The sequence below is a fragment of the Danio aesculapii genome, chromosome 15, assembly GCF_903798145.1.
Source record: "Danio aesculapii chromosome 15, fDanAes4.1, whole genome shotgun sequence".
In the NCBI taxonomy this organism is placed as follows: domain Eukaryota; kingdom Metazoa; phylum Chordata; class Actinopteri; order Cypriniformes; family Danionidae; genus Danio; species Danio aesculapii.
This window is the reverse complement of record NC_079449.1, coordinates 47,541,649-47,558,783: the sequence shown is the minus strand read 5'-3', so window position 1 is coordinate 47,558,783 and position 17,135 is coordinate 47,541,649. Positions and strand designations below refer to the sequence as shown.

Sequence of the window (17,135 nt, the reverse complement as noted above, 5' to 3'; positions counted from 1 at the left end):
TTTATGCATTTACTTCCATGATTTTATTTATTTATTTATTTATGCATTTATTTATGCATTTATTTATTTATGCATTTACTTCCATGATTTTATTTATTTATTTATTTATTTATTTATGCATTTATTTATTTATTTATGCATTTACTTCCATTATTTTATTTATTTATTTATTTATTTATTTATTTATTTATTTATTTATTTATTTATTTATTTATTTATTTATTCTTTCGCTTTGATTTCCAAAATGAATCCGCAGTGTAGTTAAAGTTTACAATGATAATAAAGCTTACATTGCTTTAAAAAGGAATTGGGTATATGTGTTCTGTTATTTGATCTTCATTTACTCACAAAAATTAGGCTATATAGGCCTAATATCTGCCGATACACATCCCATCTATTTATACACCCCCCCCCCACATACAATGTTCATGTCAATTTTAATATTGGCTGACATAAATTTCAGCTTCTCAAGAGAGCTCCTTTTGTGCATTCGTAAAAGGAAAATTAGCATGAGACCAGTCTCAATGTATATATATCACACCAAATCAAGCTTACACAACACTCTGTCAAACATAGAGATTGTCCAACACACACTGCATGTGGTAAGATTTTTGAATCATTTCATTCTCTGTCTTATTGAACAGTGTCATGGTATCTTCAGTGTATTAAAATATAAACAATGCAATTGAGCAGATGTATATCTGAGTGATGTTTAAAATTAGCCAAACTTTCATTTAAAATGTACTTACAGAGAATGTTGTAATAAATGGATAATATAATTTTCATCTGACTTTACATATTATTTCAGATGCTGCCGCTACTAAAGAATGAGACAGTTGTCCTAGTATTTACACTCTCTGGACTAAACGAAACAATGGGAAACAGATTTGTGTTCTTCTCTTTGACTGCACTGTATTATCCATTCATTGTGTTTTGCAACATAACCATACTTTACGCTGTAATGTCGCATAAGAAGCTTCACGAGCCAATGTATGTCTTTATATGCAATCTGTGTGTTAATGCACTCTACGGCACTGCTGGCTTCTACCCTAAATTCTTGTATGATTTATTAGCCCAAGATCATGTGATTTCTTATGCTGGATGTTTGATTCAGATCTTTGTCATTTATTCATCTGTTTTATGTGACATTTCAACACTAACAGTGATGGCATATGACAGGTATGTGGCAATATGTAGACCACTGGAGTATCATTCAATAATGACTGATCAGAGAATTGTTGAATGTATCCTCTTCTGTTGGCTGACTCCTTTTTTTTGCATCGCTGTCCTTATTGTACTAACAGCTAGACTCACATTATGTGGCTCTACTATTGAAAAGCTGTATTGTGAAAATTGGTCAGTTGTTAAACTTTCCTGTTTTTCTACAACAGTGAATAACGTGATTGGGTATGTAATCATTATTGTATATTTTGGGCATGCGGTATTAATATTTTGCTCATACATATATTTGATTGTGAAATGCAGAAAGTCAACAGAGAGCAGGCACAAATTCATACAGACGTGTGTGCCGCATCTGCTTGCATTGCTTAATGTAACTGTTGCTTTGTTGTTTGATGTGTTGTACAGTCGTTACGGCTCAAAGAGTTTGCCCCAGGATTTGCGTAATTTCATGTCCCTGGAATTTCTACTTGTTCCCCCCATGTTAAACCCTCTTATTTATGGATTAAATCTGACAAGACTACGAAGGGAAGTCACGAGGTGCTTTTTCAAAAAATAAATAGAGACAACTGAATGAGTCATTTAAAATCAAAATCTATTTTGGCATCTTGAACATTGAAGTTGCTTGCGAGCATCTCTTTTGAGGTTGTGTTAGGGAAATTGTACTATACAAAAAACAATGAACAAATTTTGATAGATTTGGTCATTAAGATTAATTTCCTTCATTTGTTTATTTATTTAATAAAAGAAGCAAGCTTAAAATCACAGACTCTAAGGTGTGAAATTAACTTTTTGTCAAGTTTTCCATGATTTGTATGTATTTACCTATATTTAGTAGAACTTTAGATAACTGAACAAATGACCCAACACTCCTAGCTTACTTTTAAATTAAATGTTAAATAAACCTTTTTTTAATTTCCCCTCACAGTTTTAGTATTTCTACACTTCTTTTACAAATTGCTTCTTTTTACATTGCAACATAGACGGACCAAGTGTGCAGGCATTTAGTTAAAATCTATTGCATTTTACAATATATATATATATACTGTATATGTCAAATGGGGCACAAACTCCTGTTTAAAGAGGGAAGTAAATTTCCCAGAGAGTGGACACACATAATCACCTATAAATATTGTACTAAAATATAGAAATATATATTATGAGCACAAATCAATTACAAAATAACCCAGTAACCCATTATATGGGTTCATTAGAGCACATGTACAGTATGCAAGTACACTATTCAGACTACAGACAGTGTGTTAGGTTGCTACAGTGCATCCGGAAAGTATTCATAGCGCTTCACTTGTTCCACATTTTTTTATGTTACAGCCTTATTCCAAAATGAATTAAATTAATTTATTCCTCAAAATTCTACACACAATACCCATAATGCCAATGTGAAAACATTTTGGAAATTGTTGCAATTTCATTAAAAATAAAAAACCTGAAAAATCACATGTACATCAGTATCCACAGCCTTTGCCGTGAGGCTCTAAATTGAGCTCAGGTACATTCTATTTCCACTGGTCATTCTTGAGATGTTTCAGCAGCTTAATTAGTTCACCTGTGGTAAATTCGGGTAATTGGACATGATTTGAAAAGGCGTACACCTGTCTATATAAGGTCCCAGGGTTGACAGTGCATGTCAAAGCACAAATCAAGCATGAAGACAAAGGAATTGTCTGTAGACCTCCAAGACAGGGTTGTCTCGAGGCACAAGGCTGGGGAAGGTTACAGAAACAATTCTGCTGCTCTGAAAGTTCCAATGAGCACAGTGGCCTCCATCATCCGTCAGTGGAGGATGTTAAGAACCACTAGGACTCTTCCTAGAGCTGGCCGGCCATCTAAGCTGAGTGATTGGGGAGAAGGGCCTTAGTCAGGGAGGTGATCAATAACTCGAGGGTCACTCTGTCTGAGCTCCAGCATTCTTCTGTGGAGAGAGGAGAACCTTACAGAAGAACAACCATCTGTGCAGCCATCCACCAATCAGGCCTGTATGGTAGAGTGGCCAGACAGAAGACACTCCCCACCTGGAATTTGCCAAAAGGCATCTGAAGAACTCTCAGACCATAAGAAACAAAATTCTCTGCTCTGATGAGACTAAAATTGAACTCTTTGGAGTGAACGCCAGGCGTTACGTTTGGAGAAAACCAGGCAGTGCTCATCACCAGGCTAATACCATCCCTACAGTGAAGCGTGGTGGTGGCAGCATCATGCTGTTGGGATGTTTTTCAGCAGCAGGAACTGGAAGACTAGTCAGGATAGAGGGAAAGATGAATGCAGCAATGTACAGAGACATCCTGAATGAAGACCTGCTTCAGAGTGCTCTTGACCTCAGACTGGGGTGATGGTTCATCTTCCAGCAGGACAATGACCCAAAGCACACAGCCAAAGTATCAATGGAGTGGCTTGACAACAACTCGGTGAATGTCCTTGAGTGGCCTAGCCAGAGCCCAGATCTAACTGCTATTGAACATCTCTGGAGAGATATGAAAATGGCTGTACACTGTCGCTTCCCATCCAGTCTGATAGAGCTTAGGAGTTACTGCAAAGAGGAATGGGCTAAAATTCACAAAGACAGGTGTGCCAAACTTGTGGCTTCATATTCAAAAAGAGTGTTCGCATGGGTTTCCTCCTGATGCTCCGGTTTCCCCCACAGTTCAAAGACATGTGCTGTATGACTGTCCGTAGTGATTGCATGTGAATGAGTGTTTATGGATGTTTCCCAGTGATGGGTTGCAGCTGGAAGGTCATCCGCTGTGTAAAATAATGCTGGATAAGGTGGTTCAGTCCGCTGTGGCGACCCCTGATTATTATAGGGACTAAGCCAAAAACAAAATAAATCAATGACAAATATGTTCATTATTTTTAAACATTAATAGCCGTGGGGCCTCCCGGTGATTCAGGCGCTCTAAGAATTGTATATATTCTGTGTACTGTGAGCATAGGCTATGCTATTGCTATTGGCCACTGTATTTCAATTAAGCTGCATATGGAATATGGAACAATATTTAGAAAATTTGATCACATCACCCCAATTTTATCCTCCTTACACTGGCTGCCTGTTAAGTTTTGTATTGAATTTAAAATATTGCTTCTTACATATAAAGCTTTAAATAATCGAGCTCCTGTTTATCTAACCAATCTTCTGTCTCGCTACAATCCAACTCGCTCTTTAAGGTCTCAAAACTTAGGGCTTCTGGTAGCAATTAGAATAGCAAAGTCGAGTAAAGGAGGTCGAGCCTTCTCATTTATGGCTCCTAAACTCTGGAATAGCCTTCCTGATAACGTCCGAGGCTCAGACACACTCTCCCAATTCAAAACTAGATTAAAGACCTATCTGTTCAGTAAAGCATACACTCAGTGCACCACTTAGGGGGCTTCCACACAGGTTATGCATCTTGCTGATATACACTGTGAACATCAGCTACGCTAATTATCTTCTTTATTCTCCATTTCCACCTGGGGATACTCTTCCCGAGGCCCTCAGACTATGCGGAGTCACTGATTCGATCCAAGACCAACGACGAGATGATCCCAAGGTTTCCATATCCTGGACCGGGCCGTATCCTGAGCAGCTACTGTGGTGGTCATGGAGGAGTGGAGAACATGAGACTGATTCCTGTGACGCTCCAGAGACAGACGAGTCTTCGCTGAGGCCAGCTTCCAACCTCCGCCACTGAGACTGCAGCTCTGCACGAGACATTTGGCCAGCGGAGAAATTAAAATGGTCGTGCCCAACTGAGCCTGGTTTCTCTCAAGGTTTTTTCTTCACTTCCGCCAATTAGTGAAGTTTTTTTCCCTCTCCGCTGTCGCCACTGGCTTGCATGGTTCAGGATCTGTAGAGCTGCGCATCGTTGGATTTGCTCTTCAGTGTTTGGACTCTCAGTAGTGATTATTAAACCACACTGAACTGAGCTCAACTGAACTGAACTTAAACACTACAAACTGAACTACACAGTTCCTATTTACTATTTACTGTGACCTTTTATGTGAAGCTGCTTTGACACAATCTACATTGTATAAGCGCTATACAAATAAAGGGGAATTGAATTGAATTGAATTGAATTGAATTGAATATTAGCTAACAGCGCTTTCACAAGTATTGTTTATTCATGACCTTCATCAGGATTTAAAAAGATTTTATTATAATACTGATAGATTCTGTAAATGATTTGATCTTTTTCTAAAAACAAATTCACTATTAATGTCTTATACACTTTTGAATGAGAGAAGACTTATAATGTGCATGTAATCTAATTTAATATCTAATGTAATAAAATTCAAGTCAAATCTATGTGGCGCCTGTGTGTTTTTTTTTTTTTGCAAAAGACCAGAGCCTCCTGAGACAAGTTATGGGTACTATAAAGACTCCAGATTTCTGAAGACTCACAGTTCTTTTAAACCTTTCACATATTATGTAAAGAAACAATGGTGCCAAGATGTATTACATAAGGTATTTACTCCATGTGTTTTAATTTGTGTAATGTTGAACTATAATGTTTAAGTTGTCTGTTGATGTAATGTTCAATCTGTAAACATACTATTTATTCATGTTTGTTCATAAGTCATTAACTATTATAATATGCTGTAAATTGTAAGTTATTTGTAACACTGTAGTTAATTGCCTATTTTTCTGTACTTTCTTTTTCAGGTCACTGATGGAAAACCTTGGTTCCTAAAGCAAAATGGAAAATTATACCAATTTTAACTTCATGTTGTTTGAAAATCTTGGGTACATAAGATATGCTCTCTTCAGTTTGGGTTTTATTCTGTACATTTCTATAATATTATTTAATGTTCTTATTATGCTTGCGGTACTTCTGGAAAGGACATTACACCAGCCTGTATACATTCTGATTTCATGCTTGTCTATCAACTCTCTATTTGGTACAGCAGGCTTTTTCCCAAGAGTTCTGACAGACTTGCTGTCTGAAACACACTCAATTTCTCGTGAAGCATGCTTCTCCCAGTCTTTTGTCATTTTTACGTATGCAGCAAATGAATATTTAATTTTAATGTTAATGGCGTTTGACAGATATGTTGCAATTAGTAAACCTTTACATTACCATGGCATAGTTACACTAAGGTTTCTTGGTCTTTTAATAGTTATACACCTGACTTCTCCAATGATTTTGCTTGGTGTTGCTGGACTTTTAACTACCAAACTGAAAATGTGTGGTAACAAACTATTTAAGGTATACTGCCATAGCTATGAAATAGTCAAGCTTTCTTGTGACAACATCGCAATCAATAATGCTTTTGGCTTGTTTATATTAATAATAACTACCATCATCCCTTTAAGTTTAATATCATTTTCCTATGTAAAAATTCTAGTCATTTGTCAGAAAAGCTCGGCACAGTTTAAAGGCAAAGCTTTTCAAACTTGTATTCCACACATAGTGGTCCTTTTGAATTTCACAATTGCTGTTATGTGTGACATCACTTTGAGTCGGGTTGTGAATTTGCAAATTCCTATAGGTCTGTCAGTTTTTCTTTCACTTGAGTTTCTCATTATACCACCTATACTCAACCCTCTTATTTATGCTTTCAACCTGCCGGATATTCGCAAAAAAATTATCAGCCTTATAAAGACATTCAGGTAATTTTTTTCGTTTGTTTATTTCTTGTCAGATGCAATACATGTTGCGCATTCTCATTAAAGTTACGTCTTTCATGTTACATTGTCATATTACTGCATTTGACATGTTTTAGTATTTGCAAAAGCAACCAAAACAACATTCATAATACACTGCTTACTTGAAAACCATGCTGCAAAGCCAAGAAAAAAAAAGATGTATAAACAGTGTGGGTTTACTGTTACAACTTGCTTTCACATATCAGCAGTTTGATATTTGTCTTAGAAATTACTTTACTCTTTAGTTTGGCTCCTTACCTGCCTTTAATTAAGATCTTCTACATGCCTAATTCTATCTAGCACATAAAGCAAACTACTATCTTCACTATTAATAAGCAGCAAATGAGTACTTTATTGAGCTTAAAAAGGCTTAGTTGAAGGCTTGTTAATAGTGAGAGATGTTTCTTAAATAAATGTGACCATTATATTGTTATATTGTTGCCTGGTCTTAGCTGGTCAGGTTGGGAGATGACCAGCTAAAACCAGCTTGAGCAGCCTGGTTTAAGCTGGACATAGCTGGAATTAGTTTCCTGCTAAGACCAGGCTGGAAAAGGTTGGAAACCAGCCTGGAAGTGGCCAAAACCCCTCTAAAACCAGGCTGGTCAACCAGCCAACCAGCTTAGGCTGGTTTAAGCTGTTTTTTTTTTCAGTAGGGAGACTATGAAAAAATTTAATTAGTGTTAAATCCAGCAAAGTAATATTTCAATTACAATAATATTTCTTTCTCTCTCTCTTTTTTGAAAACAATGATGAAATAATTGTAAACTAGATATGGATTTTCTCCATGTATGCTCATTAAACGCAAGTTCCTTGAACCTCAGCATAGAACACGCTGAACAATAACACACACACCCGAAACCTAAAATTGGGAACCGTCAGACCCCAGAGCCGAATCTTGACCCACTCGAGTACCCCAGCTTGCTTGTAGGAATTATTGTATTAGCCCGGTGAAGTCTCTTTCCGGAGGCAGATCCAGGAGTACTTCCAGGCACTCCCGAAGATGAGTCAGATTGGTTTCCGCGGCCTTTACCTCGGCCCACACTGTCGGGTCGGAGCTGATGAGGTATCCTGTTCCCTTTATTCCTTTTGCTCTCTTGAGCGGCAGCTGAAGGGGATTTCTTGCCTGAGTGCGCATAGAGTTTCATGGCAGAAATTTCACATCCTTTCCTGTCATTCAGATCTGCAATACATTCCAAAAAAAGGTGGGACAGGAGCAATTTAGGGATAGTAATCAGGTAAATTGGTTAAATAATGATGTGATTAGAAACAGGTAATGTCAACATGTAACCCCGCTGGTCCTACACCACCCAACCAGCTCCAGGCTGTGATCGAACCGGCAACCTTCCACAAGGGAGTCGGTTGCTCTACCAAGGAAGCTAAAGACCACAGCCTCTTGCGTCTGTCACTTGAGCACCTTTAGAGGTCAGAGGAGCAAGGTTTATCTGCATAGCACTTACTAGCTGGCCTCTGTTACAAACAGGTGATTGTAATTATGATTTGGTACAAAAGCAGAATCTAAGGTCTAGTCCTTTAGGAGCAAGAATGGGTCGAGGATCACCAGTTTGCCAACAAATACATGAGAAAATTATTGAAATGTTTAAAAACAATGTTTCTCAAAGATAGATAGGAAGACATTTGGATATTGCACCTTCAACAATGCATAACATCATTAAAAGGATTCAAGGAATCTGGTGGAATTTCAGTGCATGAAGGACAAGGGAGCAAGCCTAAGCTGTACTACTGTGATCTCCAATCCCTCAGGCGGCACTGCATCAAGAATCATTATTCATCTATAAGCGATATCACCACATGGGCTCAAGACTACTTTGGGAAACCTTTTTTTCCAAGTACCAGAATATGTAGTTACATCCACAAATGTTAGTTAGCGCCAAAAGAAAGCACTATGTTGACAGTGTCCAGAAGCGCCGTCAACTTCTCTTAGGGTGTCTACAGGGTCTTAAAAAGTCTTAAATCTAATTTTTAACTCTATTTACCATAATGGTCTATTTATTTTACTTACAATAACATTTGTTTAAAATTTCTCTATGTATTTACTGCTGAGGAAGCTGACTTGACAGTTTCTGTCAGCGTAGAGTATAGAGAAAAGTATAGACTGTCAATAAAAGCTTCATAAATAGTATATTACTATACTATTCTCTGTTTCTGAAAACGTAGGATTTGCGAAAACAAAAACTGCAAAAATACGTACCTCCCGGGACGTATTTCGCGGTCTCCAGAAATGGCTGTCATATTCAGGCATGAATCCTTTCTTGGACTTCCTTTGCTATTAATGTGTCGACTATGTTAGGCTTGGAGAGAGCGGACTTGAGGTTAGGGGAGACGTGGGAAGTGTCTGGTTTGTTTTCTACGCCTGGATGGAATGCGAGTTTAAGTTCATTGGAAATGAAATTTACAAACTGTCTATCAGGATGATGTGATAAGGCTGTAACTAGGGCCTTTACCTTGATTGGTGTGCTGAGATGCTTTAGTAGTCATTCGGGTATGGTGGTTGGGTTGTACGGGCAACAATTCCTGGCGTGAGCGCTGCCGCAGAGTGTAAGGGTAAGGTCTTTTGAGCAAGCGTTTATGGTGTGGCTGAGATGCATGGTGCCTAAATGGATTTTGCAGTTCCCTGGGCTGGCTGATATTAATGAGAGATGGCTGGAGTAAGTGTTAGGCCCAATCACAAATCTATTTTTGTACCCCTACCCTTACTCCGAAGGGCTTCAACATTTACCCCTAAGGATTGGGACAGCACTACAGCACCTGCACACGCCTTCATAGGTCATCGCGATCTCTTGCTTCATATGAGATCAGACGATGGCGACTGCTGTAGTTATTCCAGTTGTTTTATTTTTTGGTATTTATCTTTAGGAAATCACTGAAGGCATATATCACGTTACCATAATGATATAATGTGCCAATAAGATCGTAATTATACTGTGCATTTACACAGTGGCCATATTCGCTTATGTAACGTTAACACACCAAAACAACATTAACATTATAGCAGACACTGTAAAAAGCCCATTCCTAGCCACTAGACTTCACTGACAGGGTATTCGAGTGTCAGAATGTTGTGGGACTGCTGTACAGGATTTATGATTATGAATTAAAGCGCGCGAAATTTTGGCCAAGGGGTAGAGTTGGGATTGAGCCTTAAAGGGTACCTATGGTGAAAAATCTACTTGTCAAGCTGTTTAGACAGACATATGTGTAGATATAGTGTATAGACCATCATATTGGGGTGATATAGACACACCCAGTGTTTTTTTTTTCTCAATTTAACAACATATAAACGGTGGACCAATTGGATCGGTTTTCAGATCGACCGCAACTCCCCCGCCCACCGAATTGATTGACAGCTGCGCTTATTAATATGTCCCGGTAGTCCCGTGTATAATCATATCAACAAGACAGGACGAGTGCAAAGCAACCGGGAATAAATGGCCTGTTCAGTTTGCTAGGATCATCAATCATCATCAAATGTGATCAAGAGTTTGACAAGTTTAGGGGTGGGTGAGGGGGGATAGGTTAGTTAGAAGAAGGAAAGGTTATTTTTAATTTTGATGCTATTGTAGAATTTTGAGGAAAATAATTTATGTAATTCATTTCGGGTCAAGAAGGCTGTAAAAATAGGTGGGGAAAAAAGTGAAGCACTGTGAATACATTCCAGACTAATGCATTATTTACTTCCCAATGTTCAACAAGGTTCAAAGTCCAGAATCCAAGCGTAATGAAATACATTGAATTTTTCATATGGAATCGGACATTGCGAGTGTAAAATCCAGCGTACATTACCTAGATACCAAAACCTGGCATATGTTCCCGCTCACTGTACACCTGGGTCCTCTGACCAAAGTCAGTGCACATACACTAGAAACTGACACATACATTTAGATCTGGCCCACTCCCTGTTAAAAAATTGTATGGCCTTATGTGGCCCAGTTCTGGCACAGACACTATCAGACAGATCTTGCAGAGATCTGGCTTGGTATTTGGGCCAGATGTGTTGCAAGCCAGATATCTGTCTATCTGCCTCGTCTTGCCTTGTCAAGCTGACAACATACAGTGCAGAAAATTATGTGACTCAAACAATAATATCAAATTATATAAAAAAAAATTCTTGTAAATGCAGTAAGAAGAGAAAAGAAAAATCTTATACAGTATAAATCCAAACATAGGTGTAAGTTCTGATTTTAATATACTAGCCAGTATACCAGCCTGGACAAAACTGTTATATTTATGTCAGTACAATACCATCTAATGATTGCTCTAATAATTCTCTCCACAATGGCGATCAATTTGTAAACCAATCTTTCTTCTGAACATCAACCACTCCACCAACACAAACAATATTTATTTAAATCACAAATGTCAGTCCCAAATGTTCATTTTGAAGCAAGTGTAGAAGGGATCTGTGTTCTTCATGCAAAACAAGTAAAAGGGGCCTCCTGAGACAAGTTAGATACTATAAAAATGCTGGTATGCACAGGTGTGAGTTCTTCGGCAACAGAAGCGCTAACTTCCTTCAAATTCTTGATAATGCATTGATGATACTTTTAACTGTATTTATACAAGGATAATAATGTATGCCTTAATACAACATTGATATATAAAATATGAACTAAAGCTTAAAAGATCATATCTAGGCTAAAGTATTGATCTTTAAGGTGTTTAAGTTATCATTTGCTTGTGTGAAAATGGATAACGGGACATACTTTTACTTCATGTTGTTTGAAAATCTTGGGTACATAAGATATGCTTTGTTCACTACAGGACTGATTCTGTACTTTGTTATCATATTATTTAATGGTCTTATTATTATTACTGTATTTTGGGACCGCACATTGCACCAGCCTATGTACATTCTGATTTCCTGTTTGTCTGTTAACTCTGTGTATGGAACAGCCGGCTTTTTTCCGAGAGTTCTGATAGACTTGCTTTCTGATACACACTCTATTTCTCGTGAAGCATGCTTCTTACAATCTTTTGTCATTTATTCATACATAACAAATGAGAATACAATATTAATGTTAATGGCACTTGACAGATTTGTTGCAATAAGTAAGCCTTTACAATACCACAGCATAATTACACAGAGGTTTCTGACTCTTTTATTTCTTTTAAACTGGGCATATTCAATACTTTGTATTGGAATTGCTGCCATTTTTACTACAGGGCTGAAAATGTGTGGCAACAAACTGTGGAAAGTTTTCTGCCACAACTATGAAATTGCTAAACTCTCTTGTGTAAATAGCATTATTGTTAATATTATGGGCTTGTATGTGCTGATAACAACTGTAATCATTCCTTTAAGTTTAATTATATATTCTTATGTGAAAATTCTAATCATTTGTCAAAGAAGTTCATCACAGTTCAAGAGGAAATCTTTCCAAACAGTTGTTCCACACATAGTGGTCCTTTTAAATTTCTCAGTTTCTGTCATATCTGAGATCACTTTGAGTCGAGTTGTCAATTTAAACATGTCAGTAGGGTTGTCAATTTTTGTATCACTGGAGTTTCTTTTAATACCCCCCATCCTCAATCCTCTTGTTTATGGTTTGAGTCTGTCAGATATAAGAAAAAAAAATATCTGCTTCAGAAATGTATCCAGGTGAATTTTAGTTTGGCTGTAAAAAAGTCAATGCATTAATAATGTAGTTTTGAGAAACAAATCCAAGCTTCATAATGCCATGCCTTTCATGCTACAGTATATATGAATTTCAATGTAGAATATTTAAATGTATCAGAAATGTTAATGTCCTTTATCTGTATGGCATATTGAATTAATATGTTAACAGGCATATTAAAGAGATTTCTTAAATGCCTCATATTGTATGCTGGAATGTTCCAGTCTGAAATATTGTTATGGCTTTTTAGTCTCTTTGTCTATATCTGCTTTGGCACTACTGTAAAAAGCGCTATAGAAATAAAGATGAATTGAATTGAATGAAAGCTAAAATAAAAACATAATGTGTTCTCCATTTAGTTTTTTATTTACAAAACTCAAACCTACATTCAGAGTAGCCGATGTTTAGAAATAGAGATTATAATGATGCTCTTTGTATTTAAGGTCTTAAATAGCCTGGCACATTCTTATTTATCTTAAATTTAACATATCTAACATATCGGCTAGATGTTTTAGGTCATCAAGTCAGAAATTGTTAAAGGTTCCCAGATCAAGGTTAAAGGAAAAAAGAGATCTGGCTTTTTCCTATGGTCGGCCCCAAATTGTGGAGTGGAGGAAACTGGGGATAGTTGTAAAACTGTTTTACATTTCTCTCTATATCTTTACTAGTTACAAGTGTCTGCTACTAAATTGTTTTGATTCTATCTTTGCAGCTCGAACAAAAATAGCAGTTTAGTTTCAAACTAGTTGAGTGAAATGTTGCAATTGACCCCATAGTCTGGTGTGTAAGAGATGTAACATGGTAAAATAATAATTATTAACCCCAAAAATGGATTTTAAAGCGTGTTTATTCATCACTGAGCTTTCAGCATAATCAGTGTGTGTCTCTGTGCTGCAATGCTGAATATAACGTGCATTAGCAACAATTTCGCACTATGTGTGTGCAGACTTCAACAGCCCACAGGCAAACACCTAACCCAAATTATTTTGTTGTTAAGGTCTTTTTCTTCTAAGATCTATAGACATACTGAATGTAAAACATACACTTAAATTTGCTTGGGGTTGGTGGTATAACTAAGCAGGAGTTGTATAGCCATTAATTTGCCCTCCAAATATCTACACAGACACAGAATTGAGTAAGAAATATCCCACAAGTAAGTTAAGCAACAAAAATACTTCTTTCTTTCAAATTTAGTTTGCTCTGGCTGACGCATTGTCATATGTGGAATAATGAATATCATGAGTATATGTGAAGAGAATTAACTGATTTCTAACTATCCCCAGTCTCCACTAGTCTACCTCGTTTTATTAAGATCCTCTTTTTCTAAAAAAAAAAAAAAGAAGAAATTAACATATTTTTCCTTTAAAGGACTATCACACCATAGATGTCTGAGCATGCTTTTTATCTACATGTTTAGTATGTAGTTTTATTAATTTTATTTTTCTCAGTGGCTAACACTATCGCCTTACAGCAAGAAGGCTGCTAGTAGGAGTCCCAGCTGGAGGCATTTCTGTGTGGGGTTTGCATGTTTCCCCCGGATGTTCTGGTTTACCCCATAGTCCAAAGACATCTGGTATAGGTGAATTGAATAAACTAAATTGACTGTAGTGTGTGTGTGTGTGTGTGTGTGTGTGTGTGTGTTTCCCAGTGCTGGCTTGTGGCTGGAAGGACATCTGTCTCAAATAAACATATGCCAGAGTAAGTGGCGGGTTATTCCGCTGTGATGCCTCCTGAAAAATCAGGGATTAGGCTAAAGGATAGTGAGTGAGTAAAGAATATGAAATGACACTGCTCACATGATTGAAATCATGTTAGCTCCTGGTTTTGTATGAATGTGGATGCTTGTATGAAGATGGTTCTATCAATCAGGTCTTATAATAATTTAATAATTTCCCAGTCTGTACAATTATTGTTACTCCTATCAAAATGAGATGTGTATATAACTTATATATGTAGATTGTTGGCAAAACAGTTAGTACCTTGTTAAAAGCTGTCCTCAAAAATAAAATATAAATAAATATAGCATAACATGAACTGCACTGTAGTGGCACATAGAAATCATTTGCAGTGTGGCAATTATTTGTTCTTTATCAAGGAAACTCAAGCTTTAATAAAGCTTCTTGAAGCTCAAGTGAAATCAGTCCAATGAAATTCATAGGTGATCCCTGCATGCATGATGTTGAACCAGGAAGAAACAAAGACTGAGCTGATCAATCAGCTCTAACATATCTGCCTTTAAGAAGCATTGTGTGTGAATGTTGTCCTTTTCCAATACTATAGGCTCACAAGCATACAATTCTCAAACTGATTCTCAAATCGATTGTTGCAAAGCATTGTTATTATGGCAAAAAGAAGAGTTGAGCTGTGTCCTCCTTTGTGCCCTCATTTCATCACTGCCGAAGACACACATGAGCTTTGTGTTGAGAGTCTCAGGGCGAAGCACACACAGTCACCCCTTGAGCAGCGTGGCTTTGCACTCTGCGGCTGCCTGGAGGTTCTTTAAGAAGGAGCCTATGGCACATTGAAGCAGAACGGAAGTAAAAGTCAAGGGAAATGCAGATGGATTTGGCACAGGGGATGGAGATGGCTCCCACCCTTTCTGTACCCTGCCAAATTCACATCCCTTCAAGTTTAAAGGCATGTTAAGGCACATTGCTTTTTTTGAGACAACTAAAATAGACCATTGACCGACTAAAAGCTGGTCTAAACTTAATGACACAAGATATATTTGATTATTTAAAGAACGTGTTAGTGATAGGCAGGTCCAATGCGCTTAGCCTAAATGTTGCTTATTTCACACACATGATAAGCAGCAAAAATTAGGTTTAAATATGAACATTTTAAAAGATTAAAATGTAAAAAAATATATATAATTATTGTCTATATAAATATGAAATGTCATAATGGACAGTGATGGCATGCATTAAAATAAGCCCACCTACCTAGTCTGCAGTAATGACAAATTAAATTGTCTATTTTCAGATTTTTAAAAAAGATATTACTGATGAATTCATAAAGTATTTAGGACACATTCAGGCAGAATGCATCTTTGTACTTGAAACGCAGCGCTCAGAATTTCAATTTTTGGGTGAACTAAACCTTTAAGCAGCAGTAAGCCTCACAAATACTTCAAATTGATTGACTTAAAAGTGCTTGAACTTTATTAAAACTGTTTGCACTAATATATTGTAACTACACTTTGTTCATTTTGTGCTTTTGTTCCTTTGTTTATTGGTCTTAAAGATAAGCCTGCTGTGAAAAGTGTCACAAACATCCTGAAAAAATAAAACCAAAGTTTCCCTGAGATTATGTGTTATGTAATCTTGTTAACATATATTTCCTAAAATAAAAGTATCGAAAAAAGTATTGTTCGGAACCGGTATCGAATTCCGGGTATTGGTATCGAAAATTTTGGAATGATACCCAGCCCTAGTTAAAATTACACCAGAGTTACCGACCGCTCCTGCGCTTTATTAGGAAATTTATTCCTGCGCCTGAATGCATACAGCCGAGAGGAAAAGATAGGAGAGAAAATGATTATTATTGAACCGATACCGAATTGTCCGCATCTGGATCGGAGTGCACCAAAGAAACAATTAATTTTGACACCCCTAATTGTAATTATAGAATATTTTGGGCATGCAGTATTGATATACTGTTCATATAGTCATTTAAGGTTAGGCACAAATTTATGCACACATATACCACATCTGTTTTTATTGTTTATTGTGGCTATAGAATTACTGTTTGATGTGTTGTTGAGTCGCTATGGCTCAAAGAATCTCCCTCAAGCTGTATGAAATTTCATGGCCCTAAAATTCCTAGTCATGCCTCCCATTTTAAACCCCCTTATTTACGGATTAAATCTGACAACAGTGCTTCAACAAGTTATGAGACTGTTTTTCAAGAAACAAGTGGGAGTATTCGAGTAAGCAATGAATTAAATGTGTTGATTTTCTTTTATGTAAAAGCGATTTCACTATAATTAGCAACTTTTTATATTAATATGCAATCAATTTAAGCCATTTTAAATCAAAGATGTATAATTTATTAATGTGGAGCGACTTATTATGATAAACTGTCTGATGAAACGGTATACACTTTGAAAAAGCCTTTTTAATTGAATAAATTGTCATTTTTGATTTGGTGTTGTCGCCTTTTTGAATATATGTTAAGCCATTTTACAATAGGTTTTTAGCTTGACTTAACCAACATTCAATTAGTCAGACGCTTTTGTTTCTATTGGGATCTTGTGGTTCTATAACAGCATTCAGGAATTAATTGTGGACATTGTGTGGATTGAGAACCTGCATTCATTTAAACATTGTATGTGCAGTAAGTCCCAACAATTACTACTTATGTATAATGCTTACTACAGTGTTGTCTGGCTAAAGCCACGGTTATTGTATTTAATCTATAGAGCTATTGTAGCAGTATGGTAGAGATTAGAAAAGTGATAACTTGGATTTTATTTACAATCATGGCATATACTCAGAAACAAAACCCTTCATCCATCTTCCGAATGGTTTGACATGGCCAAGCTTTTTGTTTGTAAACAATAAACCATTCTGGATTAAAAGCTGGTACAGTACATTTAACAATCTCACGGCAATTCGTAACTTTTTGATTTAGTGGCTAATTCGTATGAATTCGTACGATCTAATTCGTACAATTTAGTACGA

General features: G+C 36.7%; 3 protein-coding genes across 3 annotated transcripts; all 3 read left to right on the top strand.

Annotated features, from left to right (window-relative positions):
• Positions 1–808: 808 nt before the first annotated feature.
• On the top strand, positions 809–1,738 carry or62c5 (odorant receptor, family 62, subfamily C, member 5). Its single transcript, XM_056474059.1, has one exon. The coding sequence runs from the start codon at positions 809–811 to the stop codon at positions 1,736–1,738; it is 930 nt and encodes a 309-aa protein (XP_056330034.1).
• Positions 1,739–5,870: 4,132 nt separating this feature from the next.
• Positions 5,871–6,788, top strand: LOC130242354 (olfactory receptor 51L1-like). The gene has a single exon (XM_056474439.1). The coding sequence runs from the start codon at positions 5,871–5,873 to the stop codon at positions 6,786–6,788; it is 918 nt and encodes a 305-aa protein (XP_056330414.1).
• Positions 6,789–11,523: 4,735 nt separating this feature from the next.
• LOC130242343 (olfactory receptor 8-like) lies at positions 11,524–12,441 on the top strand. The gene has a single exon (XM_056474423.1). The coding sequence runs from the start codon at positions 11,524–11,526 to the stop codon at positions 12,439–12,441; it is 918 nt and encodes a 305-aa protein (XP_056330398.1).
• Positions 12,442–17,135: the final 4,694 nt, after the last annotated feature.

What these genes read in the sequence shown, in the direction of transcription:
- or62c5 (XM_056474059.1), top strand. Translation starts at nt 809, where the DNA reads ATGCTGCCGCTACTAAAGAATGAGACAGTTGTCCTAGTATTTACACTC.
- LOC130242354 (XM_056474439.1), top strand. Translation starts at nt 5,871, where the DNA reads ATGGAAAATTATACCAATTTTAACTTCATGTTGTTTGAAAATCTTGGG.
- LOC130242343 (XM_056474423.1), top strand. Translation starts at nt 11,524, where the DNA reads ATGGATAACGGGACATACTTTTACTTCATGTTGTTTGAAAATCTTGGG.